General features: G+C 47.1%; 1 protein-coding gene across 1 annotated transcript; it reads left to right on the top strand.

Annotated features, from left to right (window-relative positions):
• Positions 1 to 37: 37 nt before the first annotated feature.
• lrguk (leucine-rich repeats and guanylate kinase domain containing) lies at positions 38 to 21071 on the top strand (the record flags this gene model as incomplete). The annotated part of the gene is made up of 21 exons (XM_084483303.1): positions 38 to 43; positions 330 to 365; positions 506 to 607; positions 848 to 929; positions 1163 to 1263; positions 1572 to 1653; positions 3964 to 4088; positions 5368 to 5511; positions 6016 to 6096; positions 6333 to 6419; positions 6952 to 7067; positions 7720 to 7839; positions 8398 to 8494; positions 10952 to 11065; positions 12640 to 12876; positions 14836 to 14958; positions 16559 to 16647; positions 17000 to 17083; positions 17829 to 17989; positions 18377 to 18579; positions 20988 to 21071. 21 exons carry the CDS (start codon positions 38 to 40, stop codon positions 21069 to 21071), a joined length of 2274 nt encoding a protein of 757 aa, XP_084339429.1.
• Positions 21072 to 22503: the final 1432 nt, after the last annotated feature.

Here is a 22503-nt window from a genome sequence, read left to right as displayed (position 1 = left end):
GGGACGCGCAGCAACGAGGAAGACAGACGAGGGGCCGATGGAGGTACAATCATACATTAATTTATACAATTATCTCTACATTCATTTGATATTGTATTTAATTCGGCCTACACTCCGTTTGATTACTTTAATTGTGTCATTCGGGCTGCAGGATCGATACCTGTTCACTGCAAGCGGCTAGAAGTGATTTGTCGTTTTTGTCCTGATAATTGATGTGTTGATTTTAGTTTTTCTACGATTAAATGCAATCGTTAGCTTTTTCACAAGAAACAATAGTTCAAATGCTTTAAGGCTCGTTAATGTGTTTTTGAATTCACTATGTCCAACAGGTGAAGCAGCTCACACTGCTCAAACGCTCCTCTGAGGTAAAGTTAATTATAGCCTTCATTTAATGATTTGGTTATTTACACAGACCTAGGTAGGTATATGTGTAATTTAATAGGCTATATTATTCATGAATTCATTAAAGTGCGTTAAGTTAAAACATCTTCCGTTATGGCCGCAGAAAGGCGGCGTTTTAAGCACGGACCTCGTGTCCAAATGTTTCTCCAGCCTCGGACGCTCCGGGTCCGACCTGCAGCATGTCTACCAGCGTCTCTCGGTCCCGGTAACCCCCGACCGCATGTTCACATGGTTTAATATGTAATACTGTTATTATTGCATTGTAATATTGTAGGACTTTGTCTAATTTTATTTGTAAACACTCAACAATCCCAGAAAATTCTACTTAACTACACATTTTGCTGCAGTGTATTGCACCACGACCGAGACAATCCCATTTGGCTAAATTAATTTTAGGAGGCAGATTTAATTTCACCTCAAAGTTCTGTTTTCTGTTTCCCTTCAGGGTCACAATCTGAGCGATATCTCCATCCTGTCCAATTACGTGCATCTCCAAAAGCTGGAGCTGCCCCGCAACAAAATTAAAGGTGAGTCTTCTTGTGGATCTAACGGTCATATACCCACATGGTAATCTCATTGTGCTTCAAACCATGTTACCAAATAAACCCAAAAGAAGAAGTGCACATTATTGAAGCCATTACAAAAAACCCTTATCTTCATTAGATTCAAATCTGAGTTATTATGATTGTAGTCTGAGCTGGGTGGTCTGGTTCCACTTCAAAAAGCCAGACCCCTACTCACTGGCTTACCCACTCTTCAGATTTATCCTGCGTGAGCCACTTGCCCTACCTCGTCTCCCTGGATGCCTCACACAACCTACTTGCAGACTTCTTTGGATTCCAGCCACCCAAGAACCTGAAGGTAAAATCAAAACAAGGGCAGGAAGACCTTGAGCTTTGACAGGATAAGACAACGTTTGAGTGGTTGCTGGAGGCTTAGCCTGTATGGAAGAGGGCTATTCCCATCAGACAGTCCTGTATTCTATAGCCCCCTCTCCGTCTGTTAATACAGAGTACAGCTGAATACAGCTCACGATGCACACAGAAAAACAACAGACCCGATCAACTTTCTTCCTATCCCATTAAATATGGGCTTAGTTTAGACAGTGAAGCTCTGTGTGCCTAAAGGTTTGCCTCGATTGCTATCTAAAGATCTGTCGTGTTTCACAGGAAGTGAACTTCTCCTACAACCAGATGACCAAAATGAAGGACTTGGCAGCCTACCTGTCGCTCAGCAGACTGAACCTCGACCGTATCCTGCAGGCCAATCCTCTCTAGGAACGAGCACACGCACGCACGCACACACACATGCACACAACACTTTTTCATATATCCTTCGTCTCCATCCCCCTCTTCCTCCGTTGCAGCCTGTCAATCCCTTAGTGTTCCAGTAGACCCTACCGCCCCTCTACAGAGAGCCTCTCCTTAGGGGTCGTCTCTTGTGCTCCAAAACGTTCGGTTCCACAGCAGAAGGTTAACAATGTCAGAGTGTTCTCACCTTCTCTGCCGAGGAACCCTGAGGAAGAGTTAGAATTAGACACTTGACAGAAAATACTTTGTTTTAAAATAATTGTATTTTCATTGATGATAAAATTACAATTTAAAAACAGACCTGCCAGTTACCAGACCTTAGAATTAATATTAATTAATACAACTACAATTCCCCAAATGGAACAATGCCCTTTCAATGGGATTGGCGGCAGTAGCTCGAGAGGAAGACAAGTTGCTGGTTCAATTCCTGGCTCCACCTAGCGTGTGGTGGTGTCCCTGAGCAAGACACCCTCACCTTAACTTCTCCAGACCAGCTGGTTGCCACCGCCGTGTGTGTGTAACGCGTGTATGAATGGGTCAATGTGAGGCTCTAATTGTAAACACTATGAGGCCACAGATTAGCAAAGCGCTGTACAAACGCCGTCCAGTCCAGGGCCCAGTTTCCCGAAAGCATTGTTAGCATTGAAAGCAAGTGGTTTGTGAAGTTCATCGTACAAGCATCGTACAGTTTTCACACCGTTTCCCGAAAGCATCATTGCGTAACGAACGTTGTGAAAACACTCATAGCTAACTAGGGCTCCAGGGGTTGTCGTAGGTTGCTAAGAGCATTGTTACCTTAGCCTCAGTGGAGTCACCAGCTGGACATTCAGTGGTATCGGATGTGTTTTATTAAAACACATCCAATGTGTTGGATCGGATGTGTTTTATTAAAACACATCCAATACCACTGAATGTCCAGCTGGTGCAATTTCGCAATACCCCAAAAACAGTGGTTACCGCTGATATATTACTCTAGACTACTGATTTAAACAGCAAATACATGAGACATGAGACATGTTAGAAGTCAACAACAACATAATTTATTGCAGCAAAAAATTACATGCGCAGCCGAAATGTACCGATCAAACGTCATAAGGCAACCCTATCACAAGGCATATAATAAAATCAAATGATTCCATTGTTCTTGTGTGGGAGGTCGTTTTCAAGCTGCACTTGCTGTCTCCCTCTGATATTAATTCAACCATCGTGGTTAAAATGTCCTCATATTGATCAATGACAGAAGACATACTGTACATGAATCATGCTGAGACCAGCGGGTGTCAGAGAATTTCTGCAGGCGTTTTTTGTTGCGATTGTTTGCCATATGCACTGTAGGCGCTTCAGTGAGGCTGTGTTGAAGTTCACTATTTATTGGACCATATCTAGACAGTTATGAACATCTCTGACCTTAGTGGAGTGCACAATTGCCAAGTTGAGAGCGTGTTTTCTGCAGTGAATGTAGACTGCTGTGGGAAAATGTGCTGCGATGTGTGCCTTTCCCACTTACATTGCCCGCACCATCATATGGGCAGGATCTAGACCAGCAACAGCAAATGCCTCTGCGTTTGAATGATAATGAATGAATGGAACGTTGCATTTTTAATGTTTACACAATTACACAAATATTCTAGACCAGAGAGTGCGCGCCAATCAATAAAACCTTATGCGTAATCAGAGAAAGTCTGCTCTCTTTGCGGCGCAAAGCATGTTTCAGAAATCAGCACATTTAGATAAATGCTATTGTTGTCAGACAGACACAAGCTATTTTTTGTTTTTGTAATATGGAATTATTTCAGGGGGGAAAATGTTGTGAAAAAATGTACACACAGTGCGTTCAGGATTAGGACTGGTATAGCATATGTCGGCCTAGGCCTAATCAATCGTGTTTTAATATTTGTAGCATTCATATTAGTCTATTCTTTTCGTAGGCTACTCTGCTGTTGGCCTTGATGGGGAGATACTTTTTTTGCTGGCACAAAATATACAATTTCAACAACATTCCTGCGTCTCCCCCTCCTACAGAGCCCATTTCAGCGCTGTGTCAGTAGACAGTTACAAGCCTACGAACGCTGTTAGAGCAGTGCATGCGCGTTCATGTGTGTCAAGAGTTTCGGGAAACGCTCAATTTTTTTTTACAAATGTTCGAAAGATCCTTTGTGAGAATGATCATACGAGCGTGGATCCATCGTTATCGGGAAGCTATGCCCAGATCAGCTGAACCTTTCTTAACATCAGCACCTAACGCCTACAGACAACCTCTTCAGTGAGATAGAAGGTCTGACACCCTGCAGGAGCCTCACCCATCTCAGCCTGGCCCACAACAAGATCTCCGCCATCAGGGGTCTGGACGGCCTGCCTCTGAAACACCTCTGCCTTGTGAGTCCGTTGAGCCGCTGGATCCTACATCCACAATGTCAACATGAGTGTGTGTCCCTTGTCGTCGTTGCTAACCTTTCGCTGCTTATTTCGCTGAATGTGCTTTCTGTGCTAAATCTATCGTTTGATCTCGCTCTCTTTCTCTCTCTTCCTCTCTCTCCCTGTCTGTCTCCCTGTCTCTTTCTACCGTCTAATGCACACATCTTTAAGCCCTCTCTCTCTCATCTATCAAACTATGTCTTCTCTCTGCTGCTTTTTATTTTTGACATTCAGTGAAGCCCTGGTTGAGAAACACCATATGGACCAACAGCAGGCCTCTCTCTCTCTCTCTCTCTCTCTCTCGCCCTACCATCTCTCTCGATGATGTCTTTCATATTTAAATATGGTGTGCATGTAAATCAGGTTGTACGGGTTTACACTCATTTGCATAAGTGTGTACATTTGAAAGTGAGTTTGTGTCAATGCAACTTGCAAGCATGCGTGGGTTTACATTCCCGTTTGTATGTGTGAGCGTGTGGGTGTGTATGGTGTATAAATCATAAGTGTGTGTGTGTGTGTGTGTGTGTGTGTGTGTGTGTGTGTGTGTGTGTGTGTGTGTGTGTGTGTGTGTGTGTGAGCATGTTGTCTTTCATCAGTGCTTTATCACTTGTCAGCAGCCATCAGTCTGGCTCTGTCTGCACTGGGCCTCTGAGCTGCTGTGAACCTGGAGCTAACTCAACACACACACACACACACACACACACACACACACACACACACACACACCACATGTACACGCAGACCCCCCCCCCACTTACCTTGTCTGTCCAGCATCACTCCCTCCCTCCCCCCCTCCCCCCTCTCCCCCCTAACAGCATGCCCCTGTCAGTCTGACAGAGGCGGCCATGCGCCCATGTGGCCGCCTCCCCATTTCCTCCCCCTTCCCCGGGGAGGGGGGGCGTCATGCCAGGCAACCCCCAAACCCAGCCTCGTCCTTCAGACTGGGGGAGAGGGGGGAGGAGAGGAGAGGAGGGAGAAAGGGAGGGGAGGGGGGAGGAGAGGAGAGGAGGGAGAAAGGGAGCGAAGAGGGAGAAAGGGAGCGAAGGGGGCCGTAGGGCCCCGCGGCCCCCGGCCCCTGTGTTCTGTCATGTGTTCTCATGTGTGATGTCATGTGTGATGTCATGTGTGATGTCATGTGTGCTGTCATGTGTGCTGTCATGTGTGATGTCCTGTGTGATGTCCTGTGTGATGTCACATGTGATGTCATGTGTGATGTCATGTGTGATGTCATGTGACACAGAGGGGTAACCAGTTGGAGGCGGTGGAAGGCCTGGAGAGCCTGAGGAGCCTGCAGGTCCTGGACCTGTCTCACAACGGGATCAGCAGTCTGTCTGGACTGCAGCACCTCCACCTGCTCTGCTCCGTCAACCTGGAGGCTAACCTGGTACGACCGCCTCCTCTGAGTGGGAAAGCCCTCGTATGGATGGAGAGGTGACAGTCCTCGTAGCCCTCGCAGGAAATAGTCAGATAACAGAGTGGAACATTATAGAAAATATTTGAAAAACCAGAGGTACTTTGAGCAGAAGATTGGGATTGATTAACCACTGTATAATTGTAATTGTCTTTTATTATTTACTCGCTTTCATCCCCCAATCAAAGTTATGTTTCTCACTTTAAATATATTCCATGCATATAGCTGGTGGGAGTCATTTTTGAGCCCTTTCCCGATATTGATATAATGCTAAATGATCATTAAGGGATTGTTTAGATCTATCTCATACATTCTTTGTAGTTTTTACTCCTTATATATTTTTTAAATACTACCTGGTGTGACATCAAACTTGTCTGGGTTTAATAAAGTAAGATTTTATCCTACTTATGTTATCTCAAAGCCCTGTTTTAATGACTTAATAACTGTGTGTGTGTGTGTGTTAAATTTTTTTTAAAGATCAGTGAAATTAAGGAGGCCACACACATCCACGACCTGTCGTTGCTGAGCGACCTCAATGTACTGAAGAACCCAGTGCAGGTAAACACGTTCATGATGGACACTGTTGTGTCCCCCTGTGTATCGGCCACCCTGAATAATGCAACAGACTCACTGCGACGCACCGTGCTGTAATCACTCCTTAAAGCACCGCGGGTCGTCCTGGCAACCGGCCAGAGGGACCATTTGCACGTTTTCTCATTTTTTTTCCTCGGTAATGGTCAGTAATGGCAGCCCTGCTGAAGTGGGTTAAGTGGTGTGATGATTGTGATTGGCAGGAGCAAGAAGACTACAGGCTGTCCGTCATCTTCCTCCTCCAGCAGCTGACCCGGCTGGATCAGGAGAAGGTCACAGCCGAGGAGAAGGTATGGCCGCAAACATAAAGGAAGTCCTACACTTAGTTTATCCACGGCAGCCAGCTAAAGAGAGGGCTGAGGACGATGGAAGCACGCCGTCATCAGAATTGGAGTCTAACTGCAGCAAGAGCAAGAAGGATGGAGTTCAGTTCTCACTATGTAACTTTTCTCCTGGAGCTATGTACTCCATAAAGAAATCTCTGTACTACAAATGTTCTCAAGAATAAAATGTGCCCCGTCAAACCAGTCAATCCTTCCAGGGATTTATTCTGTGAACAGTTTTATTCTGGCCTGAATTCAGAAAATGACATAGCTATAGCAGGTAGCTAAAACCAGCAGAGGTGGTTAATGGGAAAGCGTACATTTGGTTTAACATATGCTTCCCGTTGTGTTCAGTTATACCGAGTCGATCTATATTATCACAAAATTCACAGAAATTATCTCTTGATTGAAGATCATGTTTAATCAAGACGCTGGCATCGTTTCTCTTGTGTGTTTTCCAGCAGTGTGTGACTGTCACATTGTGCCTGTGAACCCCCAGGTGTCATCAGTGAACAAGTACGACCCCCCCCCGGAGGTGGTGGCGGCCAGAGATCACATGACACACCTGGTGTACCAGCTGATGCAGCCTCAGGTCCTCTACGATAGGTTGGTTGCGTAAAAAATTTAAGTTTCACATCCTCACTTTTGATTGGCTTCGAGTTAATGGGCTCCATTAACTGTGTCAGCCATCTTGGGATTCATTTTATGATCTTTTTCATTGCACTCAAGACCTCCTTATAAATTATTCTCCTTTCCATATAAAGATAATAGATCAATTCTGCAGGTGTTTCTCAGAGAAATCGTCCATATGGGACCTTTGTACAAATCCAAATGCAATTCATTTGTCATGCAGATGAATCTGCATTTTTCCAGAACTGTGTGTCTGTTGTGCTGGCAATGTGTCCCCCTAGTGAAAGAATAATGAAACGTATGCATCGTAATTAGACATCGTAACAAGATTCATCACGACCCAGACACCCGCTGCCAGGATAATGGTGGCATAATTCTCTACTGCTCCTGGAGGTTTTATAGAATATAAGTCAGGGGGGGTGAGAGATGACAGCAGCAGCCTGTGGATGGTTCCACTCCGGTCCCATACTCACTAAGTTATTAGCATAATAGAACCATCATAAAATAACATCTCCATTGTTTGACGTTATCCTGCCTTATGCCCAGGAAACATTTGCTATGCAACATTACAGAGTTATGTGTGCACTCAGCTAAGCATTTTGATGTGTGTGTGTGTGTGTGTGTGTGTGTCCAACAGTACGCTGCCCAGCATTGACTCCCCCTACCCTATGCTGGTGCTGACGGGACCGCAGGCCTGTGGGAAGAGAGAGCTCGCCCACAGACTCTGCCGGGACTTCAACGACTACTTTGCTTACGGGTACGACTGGTAGACTGTATGGCTGCACTGGTACCACTGGTAGACTGTATGGTACCACTGGTAGACTGTATGGTACCACTGGTAGACTGTATGGCTGCACTGGTAGAAAACGAAATCAGTTTCCTGGTTGAAGGAGAGATCCAAAGGCGTAGATGTATAACAGGAACACTGGGACCAAACCTCCATCTGTTGGAGGGGGGGGGGGTCCCTACAACCCCTCAGCCCTTTACTTTATTTCTTGCAGGCTCTGTAAATATTTGAAATAGTTTTCCCTCATAAATTATGTGACTGGCTGCCTTGCACACAATATCCAGATGTGTGTGTGTGTGTGTGTGTTTGTAGTTGTAGATGTGTGTGTGTGTGTGTGTGTGTGTGTATGTTTTTGTTGGTGTAGATGTGTGTGTGTGTGTGTGTGTGTGTGTGTGTGTTTGTAGTTGTAGATGTGTGTGTGTGTGTGTGTGTCTGTGTATGTGTTTGTTAGTGTAGATGTGTGTGTGTCTGTGTGTGTTTTTGTGGATCACGATTCAGTGCAATGTGTGTTTATGTGGACCCTGACAGCACCTGCCACACCACTAGAGGGCCCTACTACGGAGAGGAGGACGGCAGCGACTACTATTTCGTCAGCGAGGAAGAATTTCTCCACATGATTCACATGGTAGGGCGGGCTTGGGTTTGTACTCGGTCAGCACTGACCATAGGTCGGTACCTATAGACTTGTATTTGATCAAAATGTAAAGCTTATGACTAACCCTGGAGTGAAAGGCTAGTCTGGGTGGTTCAACTCCCTAACAAAGGGTTCAGGGTTTGAACCCCAATGCGCTACATGTGCTGTCTTGAGCAGGATGCCTCCCCTCAGCCTGCTCCCTAATGGCACGCTCAAGAAGCACTCAGTGTAAGTCGTTAGGATGGCAGTGTCTGACAGATCGCTAAGCAGCACTAGAATCAAAGCCAAACCAAAACCCACTTCAAAGTCCGGTTCCTCTCATGAAAACGGATGGAACCATTCGAAGTACAAAGCGACATGAATCAAAGCTCCTTTGTAAGATATGTGGTGCCTGGAGTCCCTGGAGGCTTTGAAGGGGGGGGGGGGGGGGGGGTGGGATGCTTTAGTTCCCCCCCCCCCGTCTGTGGAGCTGCTGTGGGGAGCCGCTGTGATTGGTGCGCAGGTGGTGACAGGTGATGGATGGGTGAGGGCTATGATTTATCGACGTGAGGTTGTTTGATATCGCCGCGAGTGCCCGCCCCGCCCACGGCCCGACCGCCGCCCCCGCGTCCCGGAGGGGGGGGTGTTACGCATAACACCCCCCCAGCCCGTCCCCGTCTCCTTCTCCCCATCTGCCTCTCTCCTTCTCCTCCTTCTCCTGTCTGCCGGTCTTTACTGGCAACAGGTGGTGCTGTAAAAAAAGAGGATACTCCCAACTCTCTCTTTTTTCACCCATTTGGCCCCTTCTCCTTAAGCTCATCCCTCTTTCATCTCCTTTTATCACTCCCCCCTCCCTCCCACCTCTTTCCCACATATTGTTCTCATCTCCCCCCTCCTCTTCCATTTAGTTTGAGGACCCGCTCCCGGAGCGTGGCCCCTGACACGTGCACTGGCGTCGCGGCGTTCCCACCCCCCCTTCCCAGAGACTCTTGTTGTGGCTGCTGCTGCTGTCCCACATTCAGTGTTGGGAATGTTACTTATAAAAAGTAATTAGTTATAGTTACTCACTACTTGTTCCAAAAAGTGTTAGTAACTGAATTACTCTATAATAAAAGTAACTAGTTACCAGGGAAAGTAATTATTTGCATTACTGTAAAAAAAAAAGTAGCTTATAGATGCGTGTGTCGTTGTGAGATGCTTCATTAGATGCGTCGACAAAGTCTTCGCTCCTGGACATAATGTACACTTTACATGCACGTTCTTGCCTTTCACCTCAATGAATTAGTGCTTATACTGTATCTCCACCTTGAAAATGACAACTTTTCATTGGATTGCTCCGGACTCGCCATTTCTACTGCTTTATCGAATCTGTTTGGTGTTTGTGTGTGCGTGTGGCGTGGCACGCGTATCCTGGCTTGTGTGTAAAAACACTGGCTCCGATTGGCTACCATGAAACATGACTCTGCCTTAGCCAATCATAATCGCTTGGTGTTAGTCAGTTTGTGTATGGAGCCAGGGTGCGTTCGGATTACGCAGTTTATTCAATCAATTCATAGTAACGCACCGCATTTAACGTTCAGTAATGATAACGACGTTGTAACAACGGAAACAGTAATTAGTTAGATTACCCCGTTTTAAACAGCGTTATTCCAAACACTGCCCACATTCACCTCAATCAGTGCCTCTTCCTGATTATTCCAGCGTTTCATTGGGCCGTAAAGAAAACACTCAAACAGGGAGGAGGGGAGGCTGCCGTGTGATTGGAGGGTTGAGTGGTTGCTGGGAGATACCGCGTTCGCCACGGGACGGCGATACAATAAAAATCAAGGCTCAAATCAAAGTGATGGGAGTCTCATGTTTCTCATTGCTGAATGACTCGTGACAAGGACAAATGTTCTGTTGTTCAAACGGTGAATAAATAAATGGATGTGATTCTGGGATGTGTCCCCAGACACGCAACGTTGTCGACACTTCCCGCGCTGAGATTGCGGGGATACACTCTTTGTGTGCGTATCGGCAGGTTGTCCAGCAGGACGGGTGGGACTCTGGTAGGAGACAGCCGTCTGGCTGTGATTGGTTCAGACCAAAGTTTAGTTGGTGGCCGAAAGGTTAAACTTTTCCAAAGTGTCTCCCAAATCGCTGTGGCTAGTTTCCATAGAGAATGATGCTTTCGTTTAAGAGTCACTCAGAGTTATAGACGGGCGTACATTTACACCCATGTAGCTCCCAGTCAGGCTGCCTCAGGAGACCATAAACCGCAGGTCAAAGGTCAAGTGTCAACAAAGTGGAGAGGTCAAAAGGTGGGCCCACAGGTGACGTTAAGAGGGGGGTTCTGTGGCGGTTAACCCTGACTGAACAAGCAGCGGTTGCATGTCAAACAAGGCGTCTTCTGTTCTTCTCTAACGACATTCCCAAACCATGTATTTGGTTTTCTCTTCTTCACCTCCCTCACCCCGGGCGGCCCCCCAGGGTCAGTTTGTACAGACCATGCAGTACGGGGGCCACCGCTACGGGCTGAGTCGCGGCACCATCGAGGAGGTGGCCAGGGACGGGCTGGCCTGCTGCGTGCACATGGAGCTGGAGGTAAGTCCACCAACCCGGCCCAGACCACGGGGGACCCAACTGGGGTCCATAAAACACACGCATGGACACACGGCAAGCACACACACACACACGCACACACACACACGCACGCACGCACGCACGCACGCACGCACGCACTAACCACTAAATCACTGTCCGGGTTGAAGGAGGAGAGCTCCAGGACTGACCAGGAAGACCAGACCATTGTAGCAAACTAAAGCTCAGAACAGCAAAAAGAACAGAGACAGAAGTAAGCATTATCTCTCTGAGCCTTCCTCAGAACAGCAAGCAGCTGCAGTTTCCTGCGTATGCTCTGCGCTTGGCCCCATACTTAACATACTTCCAGAGTTCTTCAACTGTTAATTGCTGACCTGGGCCACCCCCTTTACTGCAATGATTGCATAATAACCACCATACACTTTATTCTGCACGATGCGCACACAACGCGTCCATCTCTTTGCACTGGGCAGCGAGGAGGAGCATATGGTCGTCCAGGACCTCACGCCTCCTCATACTGCTCACCACAGACAGTTCACATGAGGTACCTGCCTCATCCTCCTAACAGACTCATCTCCAGGCAGAATCAAATACAATCCTTCACGGAGATCCTCCGTTATCAGATGGCCGGGGGATGCTGGTCACGCCGTCTCCCCGTCAATCCCTTATTGTCGTGATCGCTGAGTCGTGTGCTGCTCAGTTATCTGAAGCCTCGATTTATGTGCAAATACGTTTTAGTGGAAGGAAGAAATAGGAGGGAGGAAGGGACGAGCGTGAACGGTTGGAGGGGACCTTTTAAAGGTGATATCACACTGTTCTTTTATTTTGGTCATTAGCAGCTGGTGTTTGTCCACAGGCTGCTGTTTATGTTATTAGCGGTGGAAATGTTTCCAAGATGCAGAGGAAATGTAATGTATACACAAGGAGAAGGTTTGCCGTTTGGTATTGAGTCTTAAAGCTGCTGTCAGTAAGATTCAAGGGTTGTGATGAGAGAGAGAGCTGAAGAGAGCACGATGTTGAACCTAAACCACCAAAACCTTTGGTTTCCTCTCACGTGTTTCATCTCATGCACCTGTGACAGACTTTATAGAACACTCCAGACTTTGGCACCTTCTCTCCCTCTACACTGGTTTAGCTTCTTCTCCTTCGCCGTCAGTCTTTCTTCTCTCGTTGTTATCATTACCCCAGCGGCACAGAGAGGCGCTGATTGGCCACAGAGCATTTCAATCAGTCACAGCTGATGGATGGCGGTGGCACTCCCAACAAATATCAACAACAACAACAACAACAACAACAGTAACCTTACATCTCCCCCACAGCAGCTGTAAGCCCCCCTGACCCCGCCTCCCCCCTGACCCTGTCTCTCCACCACTCCCCCCCCCTGACCCGTGTCTCCCCCTCTCCTCCCCCCTGACCCCGTCTCTCCCCGTCTCCCCCCTGACCCGTGTCTCCCCCTCTCCTCCCCCCCCTGACCCGTGTCTCCCCCTCTCCTCCCCCCCCTGACCCGTGTCTCCCCGTCTCCTCCCCCCTGACCCCGTCTCCTCCCCCCTGACCCCGTGTCTCCCCCTCTCCCCCAGGGCGTGCTGAGCCTGAAGCAGAGCAGCTTCGAGCCGCGCTACGTGCTGCTGATCCCGACGCACACCGAGCTGTACAGCCAGAGCCTGAAGGGGCGGGGCCTCTACAGCCACGCCCAGATTCAGGCTGCCGCTGCACGCATCCAGCTCTACGGCGCCACCAACAGGGACCGCCCCGGCTTCTTCGACAACGTCATCCCCTGCGGTACGACGGCGGTGGAACGCCCCCCGACGGCCACGGTTCACTACGTCTGTCTGTCTGTCTGTCTGTCTGTCTGTCCGTCCGTCCGTCCGTCCGTCCGTCCGTCCGTCCGTCCGTCCGTGCATCCATCTTTCCATTCATCAATCCACCTAAGATCATGGTGGGTGACCTTCACACGGTGATCAGGAGGCATTCAGAAGTCATTCCACCATGCAGTATCACTCACTGCTCCTCCACCCACACACCACATCCACCACCTCCGCCCACACACCACCTCCACCCACACCCGCCACCTCCGCCCACACACACCACCTCCGCCCACACACACCACCTCCACCCACACCCGCCACCTCCGCCCACACACACCACCTCCGCCCACACACCCCACCTCCGCCCACACACACCACCTCCGCCCACACACACCACCTCCGCCCACACACACCACCTCCACCCACACACACCACCTCCGCCCACACACACCACCTCCGCCCACACACACCACCTCCACCCACACAACCACCTCCACCCACACACCACCTCCACCCACACAACCACCTCCACCCACACACCACCTCCACACACACACCACCTCCACCCACACACCACCTCCACACACACACCAACTCCTCCCACACACCACCTCCACCCACACACCACCTCCACACACACCACCTCCACCCACACACCACCTCCACACACACACCAACTCCTCCCACACACCACCTCCACCCACACATCCACCTCCTCCCACTGCTACTGAATAAAGAGCTCCTTTGTTATGGATGGTAGCTAGCTTGGTTTTTATTGTGCAGTGGCAAATTGCTTAGCGCCAGTCAACGTTTAAGTGCTCGCTATCGTTGCTAATTCAATTCTATTCGACTGCCGTTTGTGTGTGTGTGTGTGTGTGTGTGTGTGTGTGTGTGTGTGTGTGTATGTGTTGTCACATCTTCATTACTTTACTGTGAATGTGTAAACACTTTGGCTCACACAGCAGCAGGCGTACACCAGTGTGCTTCTGTAATTGGTTTTGTCGGTTACTTTATGCGTATCCATTCAGTGTAATACATCTCCCAAGACAAACAGGGAAAAAAAGTTAGTAATTTGAATGTCACGCTACGTCAATACGGTTCTGCTTCTGAACCCATGGGGGGGGGCAGGAGCACAGTGCCTAGCTCCTTCAAGTTAGCCACTTTGGTTAAATCCACTGCTCTCTTCCACCTACATCAATACAACTTCTTCACTCTCTGCCTCATTATCGTGCGTATTAGCGGAACATTAGCCTAGCGAGGGGCTGAGTGTTTATCATTGTTTTCCTGAGAGCACGCACGCCGCAGACCTGCTAGCTGTTGGCTTGATGGAATGGATTGAACGTGGAGCGTGCAAAATACCTCAGTTAGCTCCTCTTTTTTTAGTGTGCACAGCACTAGCACTAGGTTGTCATCCCCATAACTTACCTTCATTAAAACGCGACGGGAGACTTATTGACTACTTTCACAAGCCACTGATTTTAATGTAGACTTTGTGTGTGTGTGTGTGTGTGTGTGTGTGTGTGTGCATGTGTAGATGACCAGGAAGAGGCGTACCACATCCTGAGGAAGGTCGTGAAGGATTACCTGGGAGCCGACGAACAGGGAGACAGTGACCATAGCAACAGAGATCTCCAAGATCAACCCTCCACAGGTAGACGCACACACACACACACACACACACAACACACACACACACACACGCACACAGGCTTATTTCATGGGTTGCATATTAATGCATGATCTATTATATTAAATTCTATGCATCCATTGGTGCAGTATACACGGATACATAAATACATATAAAAATGAATTTGCTTGTTTACTATTTAAACTTTTCATGGCTCCTGTGTGTGTGTGTGTGTGTGTGTGTGTGTGTGTGTGTGTGTGTGTGTGTGTGTGTGTGTGTGTGTGTTATCGTATTGCCTAGCCTCTCTGCCATTGGACGAGGAGTGTCCCACCTCTGCCCAGCGTGACCAGTCAGCGTCAGAAACTGAGCTAGGCTCCGCCCCTGTGCTGGAGCTGTTGGACCCCTCTTGTAGAAACTACCTGAACAAACTTCAGGACCAGCTGAGCCCCCAGAAGACCTCCGTGGTAAGGACCACCCTCTAAAGGACCAGTCTGAGTGATCAAACCATCGTCTCCCCTTGCATCACTAAAACATTTGTTTATAATTATAATTTATATATAATTACAAATGACTTCCTTACATCGATTTTGCAGGGAACATAATGTAGGTAAGCGATAGCGATAGAGACTTTAGTTTTCTCAATAACACATTGTTGAACTTTTACACAACATTCCCTTTCACATTCACAGACCACTCACAGTTCTTTGGTCAACAAACTTTCACAAACTCTGTGCTGCCTTGACTCCAAAATACTTGTGTTATTGCTGTTGTTTACATCCGTGGTGAGAGTGTGTTCGTGTTCAATACTCTTTAGAATAATCGGTATAACTCTGTGATTTTGACAAATTATATTGATAACGGGTGCTTAAGTGAAAGGAGAGAGAGAGTAACAATGGTTTAATCGCCCAGACCGGTATTGTCCTTGTAGGACAGCAGCAACCCAAATTAAGCTGTTTACAGCCCTGTCGGACACACTCTAGTGAGTCAGAGCAGGCAGAATATTTGAACCCCCGACTAATAACTCTGAGTTCCTTCCCCATCACAAATCTTGATGTATCAATAGATACACCACTTCTTCCCTTCCTACCTCCTCCTGGCTGTGAATTGATCATGCCATGCAACCTCATTCATATTCAGCCATTAGGGTTTATCTTCAAGGTTGCCCTGAATAAAATAACATATTTGATGTACTAACATGCATTTTGAAAGCATTTATATGGTTTCGTAGAAGTCCGATTTTCCCGGCGTAAACAAACCAAGTCTTGCATGTTTATTCATCTGTTGAGAAGGAAAGATGTTTAAAATCCACAGGGAGACGTAGTTGGTGAGTATTGGAATCCGATACATTTGACAGAATTCAGAAATGGGAGAACGTTCAATGTATGTCCTCATTCGCCCTAGTTTTCTCTCCGTACTTTCAGAAGATATATATGTTTACAATCTCCAGCACAACCACTGTTAAAGCCATTATGTGTGTTTGTCGCAAAGAAAAACATGGTGCTCATCTTTTTCTCTTTATGCCACATTGCTCAATTCTGTTATTTTTGCCTTCGTTCTCTATTCACTGTGACTAATGTCTCTCTACCTCCCTCTCTTTTGATCTCTCACTTTATCTCTTTCTGGACACTGTTATCTTACTATCACTCTATCTCTCTATCTCTCACTATCTGTCTATCTGCTTTCTCTCAATATATCTCTTTACCTTTCTCCTCTCTCATTTTACCCCACCTGCCCCTCTCTGTGTCACTCTCTGTATCAATCTCTACCCTCTCTATGTCACTCTCTGTACCACTCTCTACCCTCTCTATGTCACTCTCTGGATCACTCTCTACCCTCTCTATGTCACTCTGTATCACTCTCTACCCTCTCTATGTCACTCTCTGTATCACTCTCTACCCTCACTTTGCTCACTGTCCATATTACTCTCTGCCTCTCTATATCCCTCTCTCCCTCTCCCTCTCCCTCTCTCGCTCTCTCTCTCTCTCTCTCTCTCTCTCTCTCTCTCTCTCTCTCTCTCTCTCTCTCTCTCTCTCTCTCTCTCTCTCTCTCTCTCTCTCTCTCCAGGAGCTGGCCTCCATCAGGAGGCGGGAGCAGCTGTTGCGTGAGGCTCTGGTGGGGGGGCACCTGGGGGCCTACAGTCTGCTGTTTAAGAGGTGCACACACACACACACACACACACACACACACACACAGACACACACACACACACACCGCCGTGCACTCTGCTGTGTGGACAAGAGGCCGCTAACAGCTAGGCTTAATGGGCTGTGATTGCAGCACTTCTTCTTCTGACTTCTATAGCTACCTTTTATTTTTAAAATGTCCTCCCATTATCCTGCTCTGATTTGACCTTGAGAGATTAAATGTGGCAGCTGTGTGTGTTTGTGTGTTTGTGTGTGTGTGTGTGTGTGTGTGTGTGTGTGTATGCACCTGCATGCAATCCTCAATCAACTGTGTGCAATAATAATCACGTGTTCTGTGTGTATGTGTGTGTTTTTCCCCTAGGTCTGGCCCTTTACTCTCCCAGAGTCAAGAGCCTAACGTCATCTCATCTACCAGAGACAAACAGCAGCCTTCTGAGGACAGCAGGTCGCCATATACGCACACACCCAAGAACGCACGCACGCACGCACGCATGCACACACACACACACACACACACACACACACATACACACACACACATACACACATACACACAGTGACGTATGAAGTTGTTTAAATCCCAGTTAATGAGGAGAAGGAGTCTATGTGGCTTTAATAATGAAGAGGTTTGCAGCGGTTTCACTACTCACACACACACGCAGACACAGGCATAGTCTACACACTGCACAGACACAGACATACACACTGCACTCTTCATACACAGTGAGAGTGGAGCAGGTCCTGGATCCACCGTGATCAGAAGAGAAGGGGGAAGTCTCCTGGCTGAGGAGGAGGAGGAGGAGGAGGAGAGAGCTCCACAGCCTTCTAGAGCTGTTTGTGTGAGCTGTGTGTGTGTGTGCAGAATGGGAACTTTCCATTTTGGTCTTGCCGACACTACCTTTGCTCAAAAGTAAACTTTACTAAATTAAAAATCACTCTTTTTCATTTTGTATTAATTTTCTATCCGTCTTTCCTCTAACCAAAGCTCCAAGGACTTGACGAACAAAATAGACGTTGCAGACCTTTTTAATTTCAAACCCCATTTTTAATAACCCTATGCTATTTTTTAGGCAATGCACACACAATATGTTCTATTATAGAAAATGTTCTTCAAGTTATTTTACCTTGATTTTTCTCTTTTCCTTTACTGCCTCTAAACCATAAACCTCCTCCTCCTCCACCACCACCAGTTCGGAGGAGTCTCGCCCGATTTCGGCCCTGTCCATCCCCAGCTCAGCAGGGGCCCTCTCCCTGGCCCGGGCCCCAGACGGAGCCCCCGCCCTGGGCAGGGGACCGACTCCAGGGCCCCTGGACAGCTCTCTGATGGGCCTCGCACCAGAGAGACCTAAAGGTGAAATATTACTAACATTAACATTATTAACATGACTGTATTCATGGCTGTAGAACACAGAGAGAACGCAGGATGGATGTGGTACCATTTAGAATGGATGGGATGATGTGGTGGACCAATCAGAACATCATGGCTCACTGAATACCTTCCAAAGACAGCTCAGTGGATGGATGGATGGATGGATCGATCGATTGTGAATGGATGATGGATTGTTGGTGGATGAATGAATGGTTGGATGGAGATAGAAAATGATAGATTATATGACACATTGCAATGAAACCTGTCATCGTATATGATTTTCACCATCCTATGCATTATTATCATACTAGATTATGATGAACACGATGAATATATATTATATATATTATATATATACTTCTCTCCCAGAAGAGGGAGGGGCTCCGGTCTTGGACACGGACCCCCACTCCACCGCGGCCCCCTCCTCCTCCCCAGGCCGGCCTGGGTCCGACGCCCGGCCCATCCTCCCCCCCATACCCCTGGGCCGCAAGACGCCGGTGCCCCCCAGCCCCACTGCCACGCCCACCCCAAAGACCACCACCACGCCCACTCCCCCCTCCCCCAAGACCATCGCTACACCCACCCCCCACTCCCCCAAGACCACCGCCACACCCACCCCCCCCCCCCTCAACACCACCGCCACGCCCACCCCCCCCTCCCCCAAGACCGCCGTCTGACAGGGCCGAGAGGGGAAGCGTCCGAAAAGAGGATTATAGATCAACTTTATTAATATGTATCATTCTGTGGTAGTTCTGTGGTAATTCACCACACTTAACTTTGGATTAAAGCAGACGCTTTCATCAGAAGGTTTTTGGTAACTTTACCAAAAGGGAAAAATAATGAACCATTAATTAACATTAGTTATTCCACGGCTCTTCTCAATGCTGTGGAACACTCCATTCACTTGTATGGGCCTTCCCGACTTCCGGTGGTGAATTATTTTTCAGTAATGACCGTTGCTAAGCATATAATGACCGCTGTCAAGCAAAGTTAATTTTTTCACATCTTTCGTATCACTCCGCAAGTAGTCCGGTAACTTATCAACCCCAGCGGATTCGGTTGCTAAGCGACGTCAACGTCTTTGGCGGACTATTTCTCTGCTGATCAACACTACGAATGGTAATTGTAAAAAGACACACTGTGTAAAGTTATTTTTTCATTTTGGCAAGTAACCGTGTAATAAGCGGGATAATGTATAGAACGTCACCGGTCATTATCTAAAATAAGCCTTATTTACCGATAATGACCAGCGTTCTATACATTATCCCTTACTTAATGCAGTAATAAGCAACAAACAGCAAAAGTAAAAACTTAGTTAATTAAAAAATAACTAATGTTCTAGTTACAATTAACACAAGTTAATGCAATAATAAGCATTCATATATTTCATTAGCATAGGGGTTAATTCATTGTTAATTAATGCTTATTACTGCATTAACTGATGTTAATTAATGGTTAACTAACCCAGCCTTATTGAGAAGTGTTATCAGTTATTTTTGCTCCTTCTGCTTAGATTCTTTAGTAAAAGTTTCTTGCTCATGGATGCTTTGAACCCAGATCCTTGTGTAGAATACTAAAGTACCAGAATGTGGATTTGTTTGTGGTTAATTTGGTTTGTTCAACATACCAACACACCATTTGGAACAAAAGAGAAATTAAAAAATTATATAAATATATTTTGCCTGCACAGAATCCAACACTATAGTAACCCCTGCACAGCACATAATCCCAATCAAACATAGGTCACACTGTTCCCTCATTCTGCGCCAATGTCGGCACCGTAGTCGTAGCGCATGCCTTGACTGTGATGTAGTGTTCATGTTAAAGCCTGTCTGGTCCCTCTGTGCTCGCCAAGGGGAAGTAGGTTATAACCATGTCTATAATTACAGCATAGCATATATAGAGCTGATCTCACCTGTGGCCTCTGTGCGTTAATGCACAGCCGATGGCTGTGGGTGGAATGTGGCTCTACTATGGACGTAAAGAGTGAATGAAGCTGTTGGGTTGTTGAGCAACACTCGGAATGTAGACAGGTCTCGCTTGTAGAGACCTGCACTCTTTGAGGGCAATACATCATTCAATACGGACATGTTATTGTCCTGTTGCCATGGCAATGTGTGTGTGTGTGTGTGTGTGTGTGTGTGTAGTGGAAAACATAAGAATAATGAATCGATTTGCTCATTCATTGTGTATACGTGCTGTTAATTAACCTCGAGTTCCCCTTCACAGTCAAGTTGGATTACGTATGAAATATGAATTGTTTAATAACAATAATGTCGTCAAGTTGCGTCTGCCGCTGACATTTGTGTGCTGATCTTGTGTGTGTGGCGGGATGGTAAATATATCATTAATCTTTATCTCTTCTGATTATTTATTCCAGGAGAAACACACTCGCCCTGCAGCCCTGACAGATTTAAATGGCTTTCCATCAAACTCTGACTCTGCCTGTGTGTGTGTTCGTACTGCACCGCTTTGTGTGTCACGCATAGGGGGGTTGCACATGTTCTTCACTGTGTTTGTACAGTTTTAAATTCCATTTATTTTAGTTTGTCATGACGACGTGGTCTTCCTGTCGGTGTGTCTCTCTTCACCCTTCACGTTGAGCTCCTGTCACCAGAAGCCTCTCAATGGATCCTCAGCAGCCTGGATCCTTTACTCAAATAGACATGTGTACGACGTGAACCTATACATACCTTATTTTCCGATCCTGTGCATGTGCACATGCAGACATCTGAACACACACACACCTGGCCTCCCATCAGTCAATGTCTCTCTGTCTGTCTGTCTGTCTCCAGTGTCTTCACTGTTATTGATCCATCTATATCCTCAGGTATATGAGCACCACACCCAACCCAGCACTGCTCTCTCTCTCTCTCTCTCTCTCTCTCTCTCTCTCTCTCTCTCTCTCTCTCTCTCTTCTCTCTCTTTCTCTCTCTCTGGGAGGGCGGATGTTGTGTCTTTTCTGTGTTTTTGGTTGGAGAACAAGAGTGGAGGATCTCTAGTACACGGAGCGGCAGAGTCTCAGAGGGGCCCTGTGGCTTTCACCCACTACCTCTCCCACTGACCTACTTCCTGTATTCTCCAGGCTCACAAAAAGTGAAACACTAAATTTCCTGTGCATTGTTTGAGTGCTTGCAGTTGATTGGATGCAGTGACGACGTCACCAGAGGGACGCTGACATGACGCAGTTATAATGACATGTATTTATTCATCTCTCTGATGTGTTTATGCAAATTCCCATATTGTTTACCAAAAGCAACACATAGCCAAACAACCACTTTTATTTAAAAAAGATCAATTGTAATTTAATTCATTCTCATCGCAGTATGTTTACCTCTCGTCTTTCCGTCTCATTGACGTTATTGACGTTATTGGTTGCCTGGTACACTGTTGTTCTTGTTGTGGGTACTTGTCTCCTGTGCGTGACATCCGCGTCCCCCCCCCCCCCTCCCCCCACCACTTATTTCTTCCATCCATCATGTTCACGCGAGCGTCAGCCTCCGCAGCCATCCCTGTCTGTTCACCCAGGTTCCCCGGAGTGGTTGCACTGTAAAGCTCAGCAGGTGGCTGTCACATTATTCATCTGTCTGTGATGGGATGGATACTGTGGTGCTGGTGGAGGAAATGAAGGTATTGGTGGTGTTGGAGGTGACGGTAGTGGTGGTGGAGGTGACGGTAGTGGTGTTGGAGGTGACGGTAGTGGTGTTGGAGGTAGGGGTGGGGTTGGTGCGTGGTGGTTGAGGTGGTGATGGTGGTGGAGGTAATGGTGTTGAATGTCCTGTGGTGGTGTTGGAGGTGACGGTAGTGGTGGTGGAGGTAGGGGTGGTTGGTGGTGATGTAGATGCTGGGTGTAGTGACGATGGGGCTGGCGTTGGTGGAGGTTGACATGATGATGGCGATTACAGTTAACGTGCATTCTTCTTTTAAGTCTGGGGGACAATCAAAAAGAATGATGATATTTTGAGGATGTTAGCTTGTTGGTGTTTCTATGTGTGAAGCATGTGTATCTATGGTTTTCTTTGTGTGTGTGTGTGTGTGTGTTGCCCCACTGTGTGTACTTGTATGCATGTGTGTTTGTGACTGAGCGTGTGAGTGTGTGACTGTCACCCTCACTGTTGATTTAACTAATTTTCCTTCAGTCCCAGCAGCAGTGAAAGACCAACATGCCCGGGTTTCACTTCAGTGCACAACACAGCCCACCACTCCCCCCAGAGCAGGAGAATGGCTTCTTCTAAGCAAAACAGCTCGCATCTCAAAAAAATTTTTTTATATCTGGTGCAGAACAGAAAAGGTTATTATAGAGATGAACAGAGAGCATAGTCCTTTCTTTCTAGTGTCCATTGTCATGAATCCATTTTTAAAGATTTTGTGGAAATAAAAGTACCTGGGAGAGATTCTTAATCCATTTTTTGCGAGGCAAGGAGTTTCTTACAAATAGCCTAATGTATTTGGTTCATCGATTGACGAGGCAAAATCATTGTGTCCACTTTTACATA

Source organism: Micromesistius poutassou (genome assembly GCF_964030765.1).
Source record: "Micromesistius poutassou genome assembly, chromosome: 18".
Classification (NCBI taxonomy): Eukaryota; Metazoa; Chordata; class Actinopteri; order Gadiformes; family Gadidae; genus Micromesistius; species Micromesistius poutassou.
Note: the sequence above shows the minus strand (reverse complement) of the source record. Positions and strands in the feature narration are given on the sequence as shown.